Here is a 19,241-nt window from a genome sequence, read left to right on the forward strand (position 1 = left end):
CCTTGCACCTGGGAGAGGACTGCTCCGATTCCCCAGTCACTAGCATCTGTGTCGAGAAAGAAGTCGCCATCGTCGAGGGGATAGCCTAGGACTGGAGCCGAAGTTAGCATTTTTTTTAGTCTGTCGAACGCCTCCTGACACTCAGGGGTCCAATGGAACCGTGCATATTTTTGGGTCAACTCGTGGAGGGGTCGGGCTATGGTTGCAAAGTTTTCAACAAAACGGCGGTAATATGAAGCCAAACCAACAAACTGTCGCACTTCCGAAACATTTTGTGGTGCAGGCCACTCCTCCACTTGTTGAATCTTTTGGGGGTCAGTAGCAATGCCCCCAGCGGACACGATGTGCCCCAGGTAGGCCACCTTCTCCCGAAACAAACAGCACTTAGATGGTTTCAGCTTGAGGTTGGCTAAACGCAGTCGAATTAACACCTGTTCCAGCCGCTCCAGCATCTGTGCACTGTCCCGCCCCAGAATGATGATGTCGTCGAGATACACCAGACACGTCTCCCACTGCAGCCCCATTAAAACACGATCCATTAGCCTTTGGAACGTGGCTGGTGCATTGCACAGTCCAAAGGGCATCACGTTCCACTCGAACAGTCCTTTACGTGTGCAAAAGGCTGCAGCTTTCCGGGCCCTGGGGGTCATTTCCACCTGCCAATAGCCGGATGTCAAATCTAGGGTGCTGAAATATTTGGCAGTGGAAAGTGTGTCGAGGGTGTCCTGAATGCGGGGAAGCGGATAAGCATCCTTAATAGTGCGTTCGTTTAAAAGCCTGTAATCAACACACAGTCTTGGGCTTTGGTCTTTTTTTCTTACCATGACAATCGGGGCAGCCCAGCTGCTGTTGCTTGGTTGAGCCACGCCGGTATCCAGGCTTTGCTGCACCTGCTGGTCTGCTGCCACCTGCTTTTCCCTATTCATCCTGCGTGGTGCCTGCTTTACTGGCGGCCCTGGGATGGTGATAATGTCATGCTGCACGATGTTAGTGCGGCCAAGATCTGTGGGACCCGCAGAAAAGACATCACTGTAGGAACACAAAAGGTGAGCCAGGCTACGGGAGGCATCCCCCGACAGACCAGCACAGCTTTCTGCATACAGCACCTGCAAGTGATTTGGTACATTGGTGGAATGGGTATGAGTGAATTCATGCGCACCTGGGGTCTTTGATGACTGCGGCTCCGCCTCTGCCAGCACCTGTGCTTGCTGAAGAACCCCAGCCACAGCTCCTCTCTTTAAGGTGACGGGTATGGCGCCAGGATTAAACACTCTGATGGGGATGCTGGCCGCCTGCCGGGCTTGTAATACTGCTCGAGCCACAAGAACCTGGTGCCTTTCAATAAAACCTTTTACGGGGCTGAGCATCAGAGGTCCACCCGCAGCGCTGCGGAGACGAGAAATGCCGGGCACCACGTACTCACAACCCGCCTCTAACACTGTGGTGCGTGCCACACGAACGAGATGTGTCTCAGAAGGTTGGCTAGAATAAAAATCAGGCACCTTTTCACCAAAAAGAGTTATTTCTTTACGCCCATAGTCCAAACGGGCCTGCGCCTGCAGCAGGAATGGATGTCCCAGGATGACCTCGGTGCTTTGGGTGGTGTCCGCCATGATGAAGTTAACTTGGGTGATGCTGTTTCCAATGTGCACTGGTAAAATTACTTCACCCAAAACAACTAAGCCTTCAGGGCCAATGCCTTGCAGAATCTGTGCAACAGATGGCTGCACTGGTGGTCTGAACTGAGTAGGGAGGGAGTTGAAATGATGCAAAGGTAGGACATTCCTCCGTGCACCAGAGTCGAGCAGAGCACAGATTTCTAGTCCATGAATCATTATTTGTACACACATCTCATCTACTGGGCTCTTAGTACAGATAACTACTGTGCTTGGGTCGGGGGTGGAAGTGAAAGTGGCATTCCCAGGGCTCCTTGTGGATCGATAAGGGGAGGGGCAGTTTCGCTTTAAATGTCCTACACCGGAGCAGTTGTGACAGATGACTTCATTAAAGTTTGTCTTTTTAAACTTGTTTTGGTAAGGTCGTTGCTGCTTATTGAATCTGGTGGCCCCTGGTACTTGCTCAAACACTGGAATGTTAGCAGCTTCGCGTACTGTAGCAGTTCTGGTTGCCTGTGCTGCAAAACCACGCCCACCTGGCCGCATGAGCTGTGTGACTGCCCTAGCAGCCCTCCTGGTGGTCTCGTAGCGGTGTGCAATTTCATAGGCTTTAGCTAGGGTGTAGGGGCGCTCCTCTAGCAACTTTTGAACCACCTCGGCGTCGGCCAAGGCGTTGGTGAAGACCTCCACGCATATACAGTCTTGCTCCAACTCTGTGCGGTTAGCATACACAATGGAGACCTTTTCATAAATGTCATCTCTGAGGGTGTGCAAGGCTTCACCTGGTCTCCTGACTCGTTGTCTCAGCTCAATGCCGATGGCTGCAGCATGCTCGGAACGCGGACCGTAGGCAGCTTCAATCTCCTCCACCATGCGCAGGTAGCTCCAGCGGTCAGATTTCGGATTTTTGTGGACGATGGCCCCAGCTGCACCCCTCAGACTGAACTTCAACTGAACAGCTTTTGTCTTTTCAGTCCAGCGATTGGCTTTTGCACAGCTTTCAAACTGATACAGGAAGTCCTTCCAAGGACCAGTCCCGTCAAAATGTCCCGGCTGCAACGTGGGGATTCTTTCTTTTTGTCCATATTGTTCTTCATCACTAGTGTCCATATAGTCATTAAACATAATGCGTGGTGAACAGCAGTGCGGTGGGCAGCCAGCTCGTCTCACACCTCTTAATCCATCCTCATACATCTCATGTCCTGCACTGCACGATGAGTAATGATGCTGACCCTGTGTGTGCACCTCAGGACTATTCTGGACAAGCTGGGAGGCATAGTGAATAGATTGTGGAACTTTTTGTGGGAATCTGGCTTTAGTGGGGATGACAGGACTGCTTATGAAACAATCACAACCCATTCGAGTGAATTTTTCCATTAATTGTTCATTAGTGATGGAAGCAGATGGGTTATCAATGTTTTCTTCCATCTTCCATGGTGCCATTTTAACTGGAGTGCAGACTACACATTCATCATTACCATGTGAGGGTGGCAGATAGGCCATTGACTCACCACACAATGTCCTTTTCTTTTCCATCGGTGTAAGGAAGGGATTGGTGTGCGTTGAAGGTGGGGGGGTAAGCTGCCATGCCTCCTCGTGTGGCGCTGTTGTAGTGAGGCCTACAGGCTCACCTGCAGCTAACGTTAGCTCCGTGTTAGCCACCAAGGGGTTGCTGCTACATCCACAAAAGTCTCTCTCTTTTCTTAAGTCTCTCACAATGGAAGCATTCTCAATAACATCCAACACGAACGGGTTGCTGCTTACGTTTGAGTGCTGTCTTTCAACACGTGAGCTATTTCCAGTGGTGACTTTTCTTCGTGTCGCCATTTTCCACATGTACTTCACAGTATTCCTTTTCTTCTTACTTTTCCGCCATCAAAACCTCCGGAAATTGCAGAATAGGATCCCGGACGAGCCCCCAGTGTTACCTTCGCCAGGTTATCTCCGAACCGTGGTAAGGAGGTCTGGTATTTCACTGAGTTTTACCCCAGCCGTGGCTCGTTATTACCGGTAACAACAGCGGTCCGTAATGCCGACTCTGCATACCGGGTGAGTGCAGGGAGGAAGAAGCAGGCAGGTATCTGAGGGTATGATGTGTTTTAATCCTCTCTTATCTTAGGTAATAAACACGCTGCATCCAAAACTTACAGAGAGCGCACCTGTGAACATCTACTCCCGGACTGACCAGACAAAACACTACATTTCCCACACGTAAACAACCCGGTCAAGCCTTCACCTCCCACAATGCAACACCTCTCTTAAAGTGACAGGCCGTGCCTGTAACAGGAGACAGCGCTAGAGATTCCTCTGCTAATCGTCATTTTGAAGACCTAAATGATCCTCTTTTACCTCCATCTTCTACCAGTGATGCTGACAGTCAAGTCGTTGCTACAGATGTTAAAAGTAAGCTTGGTTTTATTCAGTTTAAACATGCTGAGTTGTCTACATTTAAGAAAGTGTCTATTTGTAATGTTGCCGTACAGAAAACCCCCGGTGCAATTGGTACGGTTAGCGAAGTACAAGTGTAACCGGTCGAGACTCTGCGTTGTGTTTAAAGATGTTTTATTCTGACAGCAGCAGAAACACATCCACAAGTCCTTCAGTCAGTTTTTCCCATAAACATGCCCCTACACAAACAAACGACATAAACATGTGTTACAATACGTCGGAAGCACTTTAGAACAGGTTTAATTCAGCCAACTAACTTGGAAACATAACTAATAAAGATATATTTATCCTGACAGCAAAGCCGCTTAACTCTCACACGGAGATTGTTAACAAAAGGGAAGAGGTAAGGGCGCGAGAAAACAAGACATAGGCGGAAGTGCCACATTAAAAACTGAATGTGGGGATACACGAGGGGTGGGCGATATGGGAAACATATCACAATTTTTTCTTTGTAAAATCACGATCACGATTTTATCACAATTTTTTTCATTCAAATCATTGAGACTATTTGAAAGTTATTTACCAATGAAACAAACCAAATCACCTACTTAAAATCATTGCCCTAAATGGAAAAAAGGAATAAAAGATCATTTAAGACAAGGTAATTATCATTTTTTTTTAATATTATGTAAACACTTCATCAAACTGGTTCCAAGTACAATTAAAGGTATTGTGGACGATGTTTAGCTTCCGGGTGGATCATCACGACTATTGGTCCTCCTGATTGTCAATCATGTTTACGTAAGGCCGTCGTACATGCTCGTGCCTGGTGCGTACCGGGTCATTTGAAAATGGATTTTCACTTGCCGGTGGCGAGTCTAACATAGTGGGAAAAGTGCAAATCTTCTTTTGTAAGGTAAGCTTGTATGACCGATGCCGACTCCAACTTGTAAACAGAGCTGTGCACGAGGAAAACGGGGCTCGGTGACATGTAGGCGTATTGCGCATGCACATTTTCTTTTTCAAACATTGTCCACAATACCTTTAACATCAAACAAAAAGGCTGACAAGTTATTTTAGTCACACAGACTTTTTACTTTGTTTAACTAAAGTGGTGTAGCATTAGCATCACTTGCGACATAAGGCAGCAGATCAGTCTAGTGATTTATATTTGTTATTGAGGTAACACACATTAATTTTTTTTTTTTTTACCTTGTCTGCACATGCTGTCGAAGGTTAACACTACAAGAAGTGCAATCTTTTGACAGCAATGCATATTTTATTATTGCAATTAAATAAATTTATTTATTTCATTGCATAATTGTGACCGTCACCAGCCCTCCCTAGGGAAGGGTAAGAAATACTTTATTAAAGGGAGGATGTAAAAAAGAGAGGGCAGTGTTACACCAAGGTGAGGGGTTGGAGGGGGGTGGGGAAGTTAACAGGGAAGAGGGATACAAGATAGGATATGGAATGGGTGGGGAATAGTTTTAAGTGATGCGATGTGAAATTGTGGTTGTGTATATTGTGTTTATTGTTGTGTTGTCAAGCCAGTTTGGTGACCAGTGTGTGGTTTAGGAATAATGGTGGTGGCTGTGAACAGAGGAAGAGGTGAGTGGAAATTCCATAAAACAGGTATTTGGGAACAACGTGTCTAAGGTTGAGCCCAGTATGAGTGTTATCCCACAGCCCAAGGCCAGTGCATCCATGACAAATGTATTTCCAAGTACCGCCACTGCAAAACCCAAGAGCCGCCCCCGGGCCCGAAGAAGCAGTCAGGCCAGCAGCAAGAGCAGGCAGCCTAAGGGCCCCCGGCGACCACCCCACGGCCAAGCAGTCCCCCGAACGCCCCCAAGATCCCAAGCCGAGAGGCAGCCATCGCCCCCCCATACACACCCGAGAAAGCCCCAAGGAGCCAAGGACCCAGCGCACCACGCCACCGATCCCACCCCCAACCCCCAGACCCCCCACCCCATCGACCCCCCCACCCCCCCACCCCACCCCCGCGCCCAACCCCCCGAGGGGAGGGCCCAGAGAACTCCCTGCCCGAGGCCCCAGCGGAGGAGCCGAAGCCCACGCCCAGCAGACGACCAGAACCGCGCCGAACAGGCAGTCAGTGGGCACCCGCCGGCGAGCCCAGAGCCAGCAGGGGCCCGACCCCAGGCCAGAAGGACCCGGAACGGATGCAGCACCAGGAGCAGCCCGCCCAGGGAGGACGACCACACCCCAAGCCGCATAAGGCACCAGGGGGCCGCTGGGAGTCTCCCCGCCGGCCCCCAGGCACACATTAATTAAATCCTACTTTAAGCAGTGTTTTAACCCCTCATTTCACACAGTTTAGACAATAACATCCTTTACAAGATAAAACATTACTGGTTTGGTTACATTAGGCCTGGGTGATATGGACCAATATTCATCTCTATATTTTTCCTCAAAATGGCAATAGGTGATATAAACTCCATTTATCTATTTTTATTTTTCAATAGTTTAACAAGAAAAACAATCATGGATCAAAGTCAGTGGAGAAAAATGCCACAAAGACTCTTATTAATCACTAGCAGCACAATAACAACATTTTCCTTCATTAAGGCTGAAATGTGATTACATTATGCAGTGTTGCTTCTTTCAGGGCCGCTCTGAGTTGCTGAAAGTAGTTTTTAAAGTAAATCACATTCAGGACACTGTCTCTTTAAGAATGTGCAAACAGCCCCGTTAGCTTCAGCAGCAGCAGATCTCTGCTACAGCGCAGCGACAGAGTTAGTTATAGAAGAGAAACACATGCAGTGTTTTCTCAAACATATTTCAGTGCTTCAACACTCAGAACTGACAAAGTTTAACAGACAGAAAGACATACAGTCGCTAACACAGCTCACTGTGTGTCCGTGCACTGGGGCGGAGCGGAGCGTACTTCTGCGCTGTTTAAACGCTTAATAATCTGTAATGCTGACTAGCAAATGGTGTGATTTGGCAGAGAAAAAAAACATTGGATGTTTTGGACCACAGACATATGACGCAGACACCGCAAGGGTTAAAATGTGAACTACAGACGGTTCTGAATTCGGAAATTGTCGTCATGTTGTAATCCTTAACAATCTAATATCGTCAGATCGCACACCCTTAGGATACACACCGTTTCCGGGTCGCGGGGAAAGCATCCTCAGTAGGGAGGCCCAGACTTCCCTCTCCCCGGCCACTTCCTCCAGCTCTTCCGGGGGGACCCCGAGACGTTCCCAGGCCAGCCGAGAGACATAGTCTCTCCAGCGTGTCCTAAGTCTTCCCCGGGGCCTCCTTCCGGAGGGGACGTGCCCTGAACGCCTCACTAGGGAGGCGTTTAGGGGGCATCCTAATTAGGTGCCCGAGCCACCTCATCTGGCTCTTCTCGATGCGGAGGAGCAGCGACTCTACTTTGAGCCCCTCCCGAATGACTGAGCTTCTCACCCTATCTCTAAGGGAGAGCCCAGCCACCCTACGGAGGAAACTCATTTCGGCCGCTTGTACCCGTGATCTTGTTCTTTCGGTCATGACCCAAAGTTCATGACCATAGGTGAGGGTTGGAACGTAGACCGACCTGTAAATAGAGAGCTTCGCTTTTTGGCTCAGCTCCCTCTTTACAATGACGGACTGATGCAGACTCCGCATCACTGCAGATGCCGCACCAATCCGCCTGTCGATCTCTCGCTCCATCCTTGCCTCACTCGTGAACAAGACCCCGAGGTACTTGAACTCCTCCACCTGGGGCAGAACCTCATCTCCAACCCGGAGAAGGCACCACACCTTTTTCCGGTTGAGAACCACGGACTCGGATTTGGAGGTGCTGATTCTCATTCCGGCCGCTTCACACTCGGCTGCGAACCGATCCAGAGAGAGTTGAAGGTCACGGTATGTTGGAGCCAACAGGACCACATCATCTGCAAAAAGCAGTGATGCAATACTGAGGCCCCGAACCGGACCCCCTTAACGCCCTGACTGCGCCTAGGAATTCTGTCCATGAAAGTTATGAACAGAATCGGTGACAAAGGGCAGCCCTGGCGGAGTCCAACCCTCACCGGAAACAATTTCAACTTACTGCCGGCAATGCGGACCAGACTCTGACTCCGGTCATACAGGGAACGAACAGCTCTTATCAGGAGGTTCAATACCCCATACTCCCGGAGGACCGCCCACAGAAATCCCCGAGGGACACGGTCAAATGCCTTTTCCAGGTCCACAAAACACATATGGACTGGTTGGGCAAATTCCCATGGCCCCTCAAGGACCCTGCTGAGGGTGTAGAGCTGGTCCACAGTTCCACGGCCAGGACGAAAACCACATTGGTCCTCCTGAATCCGAAGTTCAACTATCCGGCGGACCCTCCTCTCCAGTACCCCTGAATAGACCTTACAAGGGAGGCTGAGGAGTGTGATCCCTCTATAATTGGAACACACCCTCCGGTCCCCCTTCTTAAAAAGGGGGACCACCACCCCGGTCTGCCAATCCAGAGGGACTGCCCCCGATGTCCACGCAATGTTGCAGAGTCGTGTCAGCCATGACAGCCCCACAACATCCAGGGCCTTGAGGAACTCCGGGCGGATCTCATCCATCCCCGGAGCCCTGCCATCGAGGAGCTTTTTAACCACCTCGGCAACCTCAGCCCCAGAGATAGGAGAGCCCACTCTCGGTTCCCTGGGCCCTGCTTCCTGATTGGAAGGCGTGTCGGTGGGATTGAGGAGGTCTTCGAAGTATTCCCCCCACAGATCCACAACTTCTCGAGTCGAGGTGAGCAGCGCACCATCCGCACCATACATAGTGTTGACGGTGCACTGCTTCCCCCTCCTGAGACGCCAGATAGTGGTCCAGAATCTTTTCGAAGCCGTCCGGAAGTCGTTCTCCATGGCCTCACCAAACTCCTCCATGAACCGCCACTTTAACGTGGTGGAGGGGTTTGAGTACCCGAATGATCCTGGGAGCTATGTTGTCGGGGGCTTAATGTCCCTGGTAGGGTCTCCCAAGGCAAACAGGTCCCAGGTGACGGGTCCGACTAAGAGCGGTTCAATAGCCATATATGTACATTAAAAAACAAAGGCAGTTCACGTCGCCCGGATTGGCGCTACCGGGGCCCCACCTTGGAGCCAGGCCCGGGGTTGGGGCTTGAGTGCAAGCTCCTGGTGGCCGGGGCTTTGCCCACGGGCCCCGGCCGGGCAGAGCCCGAAAGGACGACGTGGGCCCGCCCTCCCGTAGGCCCACCACCCGCAGGAGGGGTCATATGAGGCCGGTGCAATGTGGATCGGGCAGTCGTCCAGGGCGGGGGTCTTGGCGATCTGATCCCCGGCTACAGAAGCTAGCGTTAGGGACGTGGAATGTCACCTCTCTGGCGGGGAAGGAGCCTGAGCTTGTGTGCGAGGTTGAGAAGTTCGGACTAGATATAGTCGGTCTCACCTCGACACATAACAAGGGCTCTGGAACCAGCCTTCTCGACAGGGGTTGGACTCTCTTCTACTCTGGAGTCGCCAATGGTGAGAGGCGCCGGGCCGGGGTGGCTATACTTCTTGCCCCCCGACTTAGTGCCTGTACGTTGGAGTTTACCCCGGTAGACGAGAGGGTAGCCTCCCTCCGCCTTCGGGTGGGGGGACGGATCATGACTGTTGTTTGTGCCTATGGGCCAAACAGCAGCTCGGAGTATCCACCCTTCTTGGATTCCTTAGAGGGAGTACTGGAGAGTGCTCCTTCTGGGGATTCCCTCGTTCTGCTGGGGGACTTCAACGCTCACGTTGGCAGCGACAGTGAGACCTGGAAGGGCGTGATTGGGAGGAACGGCCCCCCTGATTGGAACCCGAGCGGTGTTTTGTTGTTGAACTTCTGTGCTCGTCACAGATTGTCCATAACAAACACCATGTTCAAGCATAAGGGTGTCCATATGTGCACTTGGCACCAGGACACCCTAGGCCGCAGTTCAATGATCGACTTTGTAGTCGTGTCATCGGACTTGCGGCCGCATGTCTTGGACACTCGGGTAAAGAAAGGGGCGGAGCTGTCAACTGATCACCACCTGGTGGTGAGTTGGCTCCGATGGCGGGGGAGGATGCCGGTTAGACCTGGCAGACCCAAACGTATAGTGAGGGTCTGCTGGGAACGCCTGGGAGAGTCTCCCGTCAGAAGGAGCTTCAACTCCCACCTCCGGAAAAACTTCAACCATGTCTCGGAGGAGGCGGGGGACATTGAGTCCGAGTGGGCCATGTTCCGTGCCTCTGTTGCTGAGGCGGCTGATCGGTGCTGTGGCCGCAAGGTAGTCGGTGCCTGTCGTGGCGGCAATACCCGAACCCGTTGGTGGACACCGGGGGTGAGGGATGCCGTCAAGCTGAAGAAGGAGTCCTACCGGGCCTTTTTGGCCTGTGGGACTCTGGAGGCAGCAGACAGGTACCAACGGGCCAAGCGAAGTGCAGCCACGGCGGTCGCCGAGGCAAAAGCCCGGACATGGGAGGAGTTTGGTGAGGCCATGGAGAACGACTTCCAGGTATGAACTAATAAAATAAAATAAACTTAAGATGACAGATGGTGTAATTTATAAGTATGTTGCGTCTTAGCATTAGGATCAAGTTTAGAGTTAGGTTATAACCCAATATTGCAACAATTTTTGGGTTAGGTTTAGTCTTAGTGACCTAAACTGGCCAAATAGGGGCGCTGCGTACAGATATAATGTCCAAATTGATACTGCAAGCGTATACGGATAGCCACTACCTACTGTTAATTTGCAGTGGTTGTTAAATATTTGGTTTCCTATCAAGTGAAACACAACAGGCTGTGATGTCTGTGCATTATTTGTTATATATCAGCTCACATTGACGTACTTCACAGTCGCGGGTTTATTGTCTGACGCACATGTTGACAAACTCACTGAAACTGTTAACTGATGTTACCTCCCAGATCCAATAGATGTCACTGTTCTGCTATGAATGTGCAAACATCACACAGGCCACAAAGCAGCTCTGTGTTTTTTCGTGTCAATAAACTAAACTTTCCCTGTTTTCTTTTTTGTTTATTGCGTTAATATGTTTCCTTGAGATGGATCACGTCATGTTCATCCCAGCACAACTGAAATAAAGTGACAATATGCAATTACTACAAGTGGAATTAACCTGAATCTGAACATGAAAAAATGGCAAAAAATATAACAAGAAATGCATAATCGGTCTACTCAAAGTTGCATTTCCATCCCCTGTTTACAGTGACATCAGGGGTTCAATAAACTTTCTTTAATCTTCTTGGAATTAAATTATATTCACACAGAAGCCAAATCTATTAAGACTTTCACATAACAGTAAGTCTATTGTACATCATAACTCATTTATTGACGGTACCAGGATAATTTATTTTTTTCCATTGAATGAGAAGACTGTGCTTCTATAAAACAGTCTTCTCATTCAATGAAAATAAAGCCATCACCACTGAAGCGGGCTACTTTACAAAAAGCAGTGGGGTTCAGCTAACTGTGGGCTGTGATTAACTTTTATATGAGGGGCGGGGCCAACAGTGAAAGTTGCGTCACAACAATCCATCTCAGCCAATTGCAAAATTCAACACAGAGGGCAGTGACTGAAATTTTACAACAAAATATGCTAAATGAAAATACTTTTAGTAAATGTAAAGATTGGGACAAGGATTAAAAAACAGCACTACTCAATACCCAAATATACTGTATATGTATTAATCAGGAAAAAAAAGTGGGTTTGGGGTATAGTTACTCTTTCAGTAGAAGAAACATTAATTAAAATGTATATATAATAACCTCATATTTTTATTTGTATTTATTTTTTACTTTTAGAGACAAACCTGATGACTATTATGAAGGATCTTGGTTTGGAACGGCACAGCAAAGAGAAGCTATCACTCAGCAAAATACTTCAAATTGATGACAAGACATTAAACGAAGAACCAGACAAAAGTAAATCAGACCTTCCATGGTATTTTATGAAGAAATTAATGATGGTTAATGTGACGGCAAGGAATATAAAACATGTGAAACAGTTAAGATCCAACAGTGATGATGCTTCAGAGACCAAAGACAATGATTTTGAAGCCCTGCTTAAAAGCTCTAATTCAGAAGACATGGTGAATCCTCTAGATGTGATCACTGCTCTCTTTCTGTGTTCTGATGGGTTTGTTCAGCAGCAAATGGCTCTAAAGATGTCATTGTGTCAGTTTTCTGTGCCTCTGCTGCTTCCTAGTTGTGACAGTCAACAGTGCACATTGATGTTGTGGGCTATGAGAGACATTGTAAAGCAGTATAGACCTGAAGCTCTTTCAGAGTCCAAGGGTTTCACTGAAGAAAGAATAGTCCTCTCTAATCTACCAATGGTCTCCTTTGTGAGACTGGGTGAGTGCTCCCTGTCAAAGTCAGAGACCCTGAACAAGCTGCTGAGTAACTCACAGCAGTACCATGACATCTTTGTTCACCACAACATGGAATGTGGTGACAGTCCACGAAGAATATCAAATGGGTTGACTGAAATTACTTGGTACCTTCCTTGTGGCAACAAAAACATTGATGTTTTCAGTCAACCACTGGCTGTGGCTAACCTTCGTGGAGACATTGAATCTTTTGAAAAACAGGTTGAATTCTTGTGTCAAACATCTGCAGCAGTTTTTGTTTTTCTTGACAAGTTAGATGCAAAATGTAATCTGCTGTCAACCCAAACCCACAAGGCCCAGATTTTTTTGGTGGTTGACAATACGAACAAACAGATCAATGTCAGCACTCTAAAAGAAGTGTCAAGGAAATTAGGTCTGACTAAAAGCAACATCATCATTTGGAACAAAGATGTAAATGATGTAAATTTTGTTAATTTATTGAGGGAAGCAGTCAGCGATGTGATTTCCAAGACAAAGAGAAAGATGAGTATTGAGCAGATGGCTAACATTGCCCATGAACTGGTTATCTGGGTCGATGAAGACTCTCCTGAGTGTCAAAGAGCAAAAAAACTTGCTGATGCCATCACTGCAGAGATTCAAGACCCTTTGACATTCAAAGAAGAGCAGCTTCCATTACAAGGTCAAATATGGAAGAAACTGACAAGTCTAGAGAAAGAAGAGTTTCGCCTTCGAAAGCTTGGATCTGAAAACATAGAAAAGTATAAAAGTGACCTGAAAGTAAAGAAAGAAAAACTTCGACAAAAACAAAACTCCATTAACATGTCAAATATTTTGACATGTTTTATCAATGCGTTATCGTTGCAAAAAGAAAGGAGCTACTTCCTGAAGTGGATGAGGATAAACCTTGATAATATGTCTCGCATTAAACTGTCTGGACTCAGGAAACTCTACAAAGAAAAATGGAAGAGCTCTGAGAACAAAGAGGAGATCAAACAACTTGACCAACAACTGACCAACAGTTCACTAGGGATTGAACACTTTTTTCGTGAAATGGGTCAAATCTACGAAGCTTCACGGTTCCTTCCAGAAACAGATCCATCCAGACAACAACTGAATCATTTACCTGAACTGTGTGCACAGTTGTTACTGGATGGATTTCCTCTTGAACTTGTGGATGGAGATGCATCCAACATACCCCTTCAATGGGTCAGTGATGTTCTCTCTCAGCTTAATGAAATGGTTTCTCCAAAGAACAAGATCCTGGTGGTCACAGTACTTGGAGTTCAGAGCACAGGAAAGTCCACTCTCCTTAACACCATGTTTGGAGTGCAGTTTGCAGTCAGCAGTGGTCGATGCACTCGAGGAGCCTTCATGTTGCTCATCAAAGTCCATGAAGAGTTTAACACAAAGTTAGACTGTGACTTCATTGTGATCATTGACACTGAGGGCCTAAAGTCACCTGAGCTTGCACAACTTGACAATAGCTATGAACATGACAATGAGCTTGCAACACTTGTTGTGGGGCTGAGTGATTTAACTATTGTAAACATTGCAATGGAGAATTTAACTGAAATGAAGGATATTCTTCAAATAGTGGTGCATGCATTTCTCAGGATGAAGGAGGTGGGAAAAAAGCCTAAATGTCACTTTGTTCACCAGAATGTGTCTGATATGTCAGCCCATGAGAAGAACTTACGAGACCGAAAACTGCTCCTACAACAGCTGAATGAGATGACCCAGGCAGCAGCTAGAATGGAAAAGAAAGAAAAATGCATTAGCTTCACTGATGTGATGGACTACAATCCAGACACTGGGAACTGCTACATTCCTGGACTCTGGAATGGAAACCCACCAATGGCTCCAGTCAATGCAGCGTACAGTGAAGCTGTATATGAGCTAAAGAAAAACATAATTCTACTCCTAGGAATGTGCAATTATTCAAAGAATGATATCAGTGACTTCAAAGAGTGGATAAAAAGCTTGTGGAATGCAGAAAAGCATGAAAACTTCATCTTTAGCTTCAGAAACAGCCTTGTAGCCGACGCCTACATGAGACTTTGTACAGAGTTCAACAAATGGGAATGGGAGTTCAGAAAGGAAATGTACATCTGGGGCACAAATGCAGAGACTAAATTATCCAACTTTGGAAATGTTGATTCAGAAGCTCAAACATCTGGGATGAATGAATTACTTTTAAGATTAAAAACTGAAGTTTTCACAGTGCTGTGCCAATGGGAGGAAAAACTTGTGGAGAACCTAACACAGTACTTCAGTCAAACTGAGGGTCATGTCCACCTGGTGGAAGGACATAGAGCAGAATTTGAAAACAGTGCAAAGAGTCTTAGACGAGAATTGGAAAACTCTGTCCTTTATCAGCTCTCAGCGGCAGCAAACATCAGACAGGGAATGGTGGAACTTGAACGGATTAAGGAAAACCACACCAAAGTAATTGAAAAAGCAGTGTGTGCACTGATTGATGAATGTCAAAAAACAAAACACCAAATGATTGACCAACAACTGGACAAAGAATTTGGCAAGATGTGGAAGGAAACTCTGGAAAAAATAAAATTTTCTGAATTGAAACCCACAGATATTTTTACCAAGGTATCCCATTGCCTCAGAAATAATATTTCACACAAAGGGAGCCATGCAAATGCACTGCTGAGTCAGAAAAGACTTGAAGATTGTGGGCTGAAACCATTCAAATACAAACCTGAAGTAACTCGGTGGAACTTTGCAGATAAAGTAAAGACATTAATAAATGCACAAGACAAAATATATTTACAACAGAGAGCAGACAGCATAATTGAAGCTTGCACAATGTCTATAAATGAGAAAATGGCCAAAAAAAGTGACTACCACGATGCCTACATTCAGGAGATATTGAACATCATTGATGAACGTCTACAAAATGACAAAGATGTTAAAACAGACATTGCGTTTGAAGTTTATCTGAAACAGCACATCTGTGGATTTGCAGCCAGAAAGTTTCAGGAACTGCATCAGAGTTTTCTTCAAACCAATGATCCATACAGATGTTTGATAAAAAACAAGGAAAAGTTTTGTGCAGATTTCAAAAATCTCTTCCATAAACAGGATCCAGTGTCAGAAGAAGGCTGAAGAGTTTGCAGATCAGTGTCTGAAGCCTGCTGTGGAAGACCGTGTCAATCGTGATCTGGGCCTCAATATCACTGATGAGATGCTGAAATGTCAGGAATTTAGCACACGAATCAACTTTCAGTATTTAATTTTAATGGATTTGTTTTCAATGAAAAATTTTACACACTATTATAACTACACAATGTGTTATGAAAGCTATACAAAAACCTGGATTCTCCAACAATTAGAGAAACAATTTTCAAGCAGTTCCAAACTTTGAGTTTGAGGAGCCAGTTCTTGCAACAAGCATCAACAACATCGATGATGTCATTAAAAAGGCCATGAAGAAGAAAAAAGAAAATTTGAAGTCATTTGTTGAAGATATGCGTCATGAACTTGCAGCTAAACTGGCGATTTCCCAAGATGCTCTTGATGTTTTTATGATTCTGAACAATGCAAACCAGGAGCAATTTCCAGATTCACTCACAAAGTGTTTGAAGGACATGAAACAAAATTTGAAGGATGTATAATGTATAATAGCACTGTTTGTAAATATTATCAACTGTATTGTTCTATGCTTTTTGTAATTGTATTGGGGACTGCAGATATAAATTAGCTGCAAGAGCTAAAATTTGGTATAAAGCATTTTTTTCATATGTTGATTAATGCTCCTGTACATGGTCCCTGTCAAATAAATAAAAATAAATAAATAAAAGGACAAGTTTCAAAACACAAACATCCAAACTAAGTTAAAGAATCTTCACATGAAGCCCCAGAATGAGCTTTTCACCAGAGTGATTGGATGTGGTAAACAGTGTCCGTTCTGTGCAACGCCCTGTGATGCAGGAGGAAAAGCTCACACTGAACACTGGGCATCTTTGCATCGGCCACAAGGTCTGGGTAGATATATAAGGGTTGACACACAGAAACTTGTCACTGACATCTGCTCTTCTTCTGTGATCAGTGATGGAACATTTCGTTGCCATCAAACAAATGACCAATATCACCCTTACAAGGATTACAAGAAGATTTTCTTAGACTGGAAAATTTCTCCTGATGTGAGTCTGGAGGCATCAAACTACTGGAAATATGTCATGACAACGTACAATCAAGGATTTGCTACAAAATATAATGCAGAGCCTGCTGAAATACCAAAATCCTGGTATAGTATTTCATACAAACAGGCAGAAGAAAGTCTTAAAGAGTCATTTAAACTCAAGGATCCAGATTTACAACCACAAAAAAACACCACATCAAGACCAGGAGTCGTCCCTTGAAGATGAGTGAATCTTAACCAGTATGTCGAGAGTTAAATTCATACACAAATCTTTTGAGGGTCCTTTTACAAGGTGTGGTCTGAGCTCTACCACTTTAAGATGTGTCTGGTTTGGTCGACAAAGTAGTTTAAGATTTTGAAAATACTGAATTTGTAGATCTGCCCAATGACTTATTTGGTTACTAATATATTTGTACATTTTATAAAAGCTTCCTACACAAGAAAAAATACTATTAGTAAAACTGTAGTGATGGTCATGATTTGAAATTAAACTAAATTGAGAATTGTCAATAAGATATTTGATTTTCAATATTTGTTATCTTTGATTCATACTTGATTATCCTGTTTCACATGTTATGTATCTTATATTTACAATCCTATAGCTCATACATTTTTACCTGTTAACATTATTTTGTTGACTTAGAACTGATGGGATTTTTTTTCAATGTTGTTTGACTGTGTTTAATGTTTGCATCATTCAATGTAACTTTGTAATAATGAGCATGCAGTTCATTGATTAAAATATATCTTCATTGATTATAATTGTGTTTCCCCCCCCCCCCCCAATCCTCCATCATACTTATAACCTACCTACTCATGTACAGGGTCAAAAGAATCTGCAGGTGCCAATCCCTACACAGGAAGCAGGATGGTTCTTTAAATAAGTTTAGTTTATATCATTTTTAGCAATTATATGCACTAACATTTGTTTAGAAAATACAAAAGTTGTCTTTTCTTTTATTCTTTAAAAGCCGAAGTTCAATCAACCATGCATTATTTATTTTTACATGTAATTATTTAAGTAATTAATATTGTAATTGTTAGACAAAGGCACAGTTTAAAAGAGAATAAATATGGTCTGAAAAACCATAAAAGGAGTCCACAGATATGCTTTAAGAGTGATTTAGACTCAAAAAATCCATTCAGCACCAAACCACCTCCAAATATCTTATTGTATATTAACAATGAATTAGTGTCTGAACAACACACAAGTTAAAATAAGAATGATTTAAAAGAGGCAGCGATGCATTTGTTTTGATCATTAATAATTTAACATTTACTTTTCATTTGCTAGAGATTTGTTTGTATGAAATAAAAGTGGAAACATTATTCTGCTTCTTCATGAATTACAATGAGAAATTAATTCATTAAAGTCTATAGATTTTAAAAAAGCAAGTCTTTAAATTCATGACTATACTGTATATACTATAGTGAAGCATTAATACAACTAACTTAAAAAAGAAAATGACAGATATTTTTTAAATATTTTTCTTTTTCTAGTTGATGGAACTACCCTTCATATAGACATGTTGCTTGGAGGATCTCCTCTACCTATTGTTCCCTGCAGAGCAGAAACAGACAGTGATGACAGCAGTGAAAACCCTTCTCTGCTGGACTAAACAATAATATAATAGTGACTGATGTTTTTCATATTTGGGGGATTTGATTCAATTAAGTAAAGAAATCCTCTGATATGATGGTCTTAGAGTAAAGTTAGAGCCAACAGATTTCATCAGAAACAATATGCACAGGTAACCTGTACAGATCAACTAGAACCATGAACAAAGACAAGAGAATTGGATGGATTTAGTGTTTCAGAAGATAAAAAGTAAAGTTCACATGTCATTACAAAAACATTGTGAGTGTTGTGTAATAGCCTCATACAGTGGAAGTTTGATAATAAACTTGTTTTATATCACGATTTTCCAAAATCTAAAGACCCCTAAATAAGAAACACACAGCAAACACCAGGCACTGCTATCAACCCTTTTTAAGAGCACTTTGTTTTCTTCATTGGCTTTTTTGTAGAAATATGTAGAACTTACATAAAAATAAAGTCTACTTCTTAACCATATAAATCAGCTTAGGCAATCATCTGGCCTGCAGATCAAAACTGGTTAAAACTCATTTTTGGAACAATTAGAAGCAGCTGAAAAGCTAACCTGAGGGACTGTGATAGAGACAGGGATGTAGAAGCTCAGGAATATAAAATACTAAATATACTAAAATAAACATGCAGCCAGTGAAGTGAGCTGAGGACTGGTGAAATGTAGCCAAACGTCCCTGTACCTGTTAAAGACATGCAGTAGCATGATGGAAGTTCTGGATCATATAATGGAGGACTGGCTAATCCCCACAGAGGCTTTAAAGTTATGCTGTGTGAACACATGGTTTTATTTTTGCCATCAGCAGTAAATCAAAGAAGGTGGATATGACATCATCTCTGATCAGACTGTCAAAGGTTTAGTCTTTGTTTTCTTTTTTCAAGCCTAATATGAATAAAGGCTAAAATATTATAGCTGAAATAATGCTGCTGGTCCATTGAGGGAATGTGATGAAACTTTGTTCAGTGTTACAAGAAAGCTGCTACAATGTCCATGTTAACTACAGTGGTAGTTACCTCAGACACAGGAAGGAGGGTGTTTATTAAGCAATGGAATTGACAGGAAAGCAAAGCTCAAGTACTATTTGCTGATAAAAAAGTTGAATAAAAAGTTTATTCACTCAAAAACATA

The 19,241-nt window shown here is 44.5% G+C and overlaps 2 protein-coding genes across 2 annotated transcripts in view; both read left to right on the plus strand.

Annotated features, from left to right (window-relative positions):
- The window catches only part of LOC114480636 (interferon-induced very large GTPase 1-like), a 691,281-nt gene that overhangs the window by 578,984 nt on the left and 93,056 nt on the right, over positions 1–19,241 (plus strand). The window lies entirely within an intron of this gene.
- On the plus strand, positions 15,642–16,960 carry LOC114480641 (interferon-induced very large GTPase 1-like). Its single transcript, XM_028474964.1, has 2 exons — positions 15,642–15,970; positions 16,166–16,960. The coding sequence occupies exons 1-2, from the start codon at positions 15,791–15,793 to the stop codon at positions 16,724–16,726; spliced, it is 741 nt and encodes a 246-aa protein (XP_028330765.1). The 5' UTR covers positions 15,642–15,790; the 3' UTR covers positions 16,727–16,960.

This window comes from Gouania willdenowi, chromosome 18, assembly GCF_900634775.1.
Source record: "Gouania willdenowi chromosome 18, fGouWil2.1, whole genome shotgun sequence".
NCBI lineage: Eukaryota > Metazoa > Chordata > Actinopteri > Blenniiformes > Gobiesocidae > Gouania > Gouania willdenowi.

Coding starts and splice junctions, on each gene's coding strand:
- LOC114480641 (XM_028474964.1), top strand. CDS start 15,791: ATGAAGAAGAAAAAAGAAAATTTGAAGTCATTTGTTGAAGATATGCGT. Junction 15,971..16,165: donor ACATGAAACAAAATTTGAAG/GATGTATAATGT, acceptor AATAAATAAAAG/GACAAGTTTCAAAACACAAA.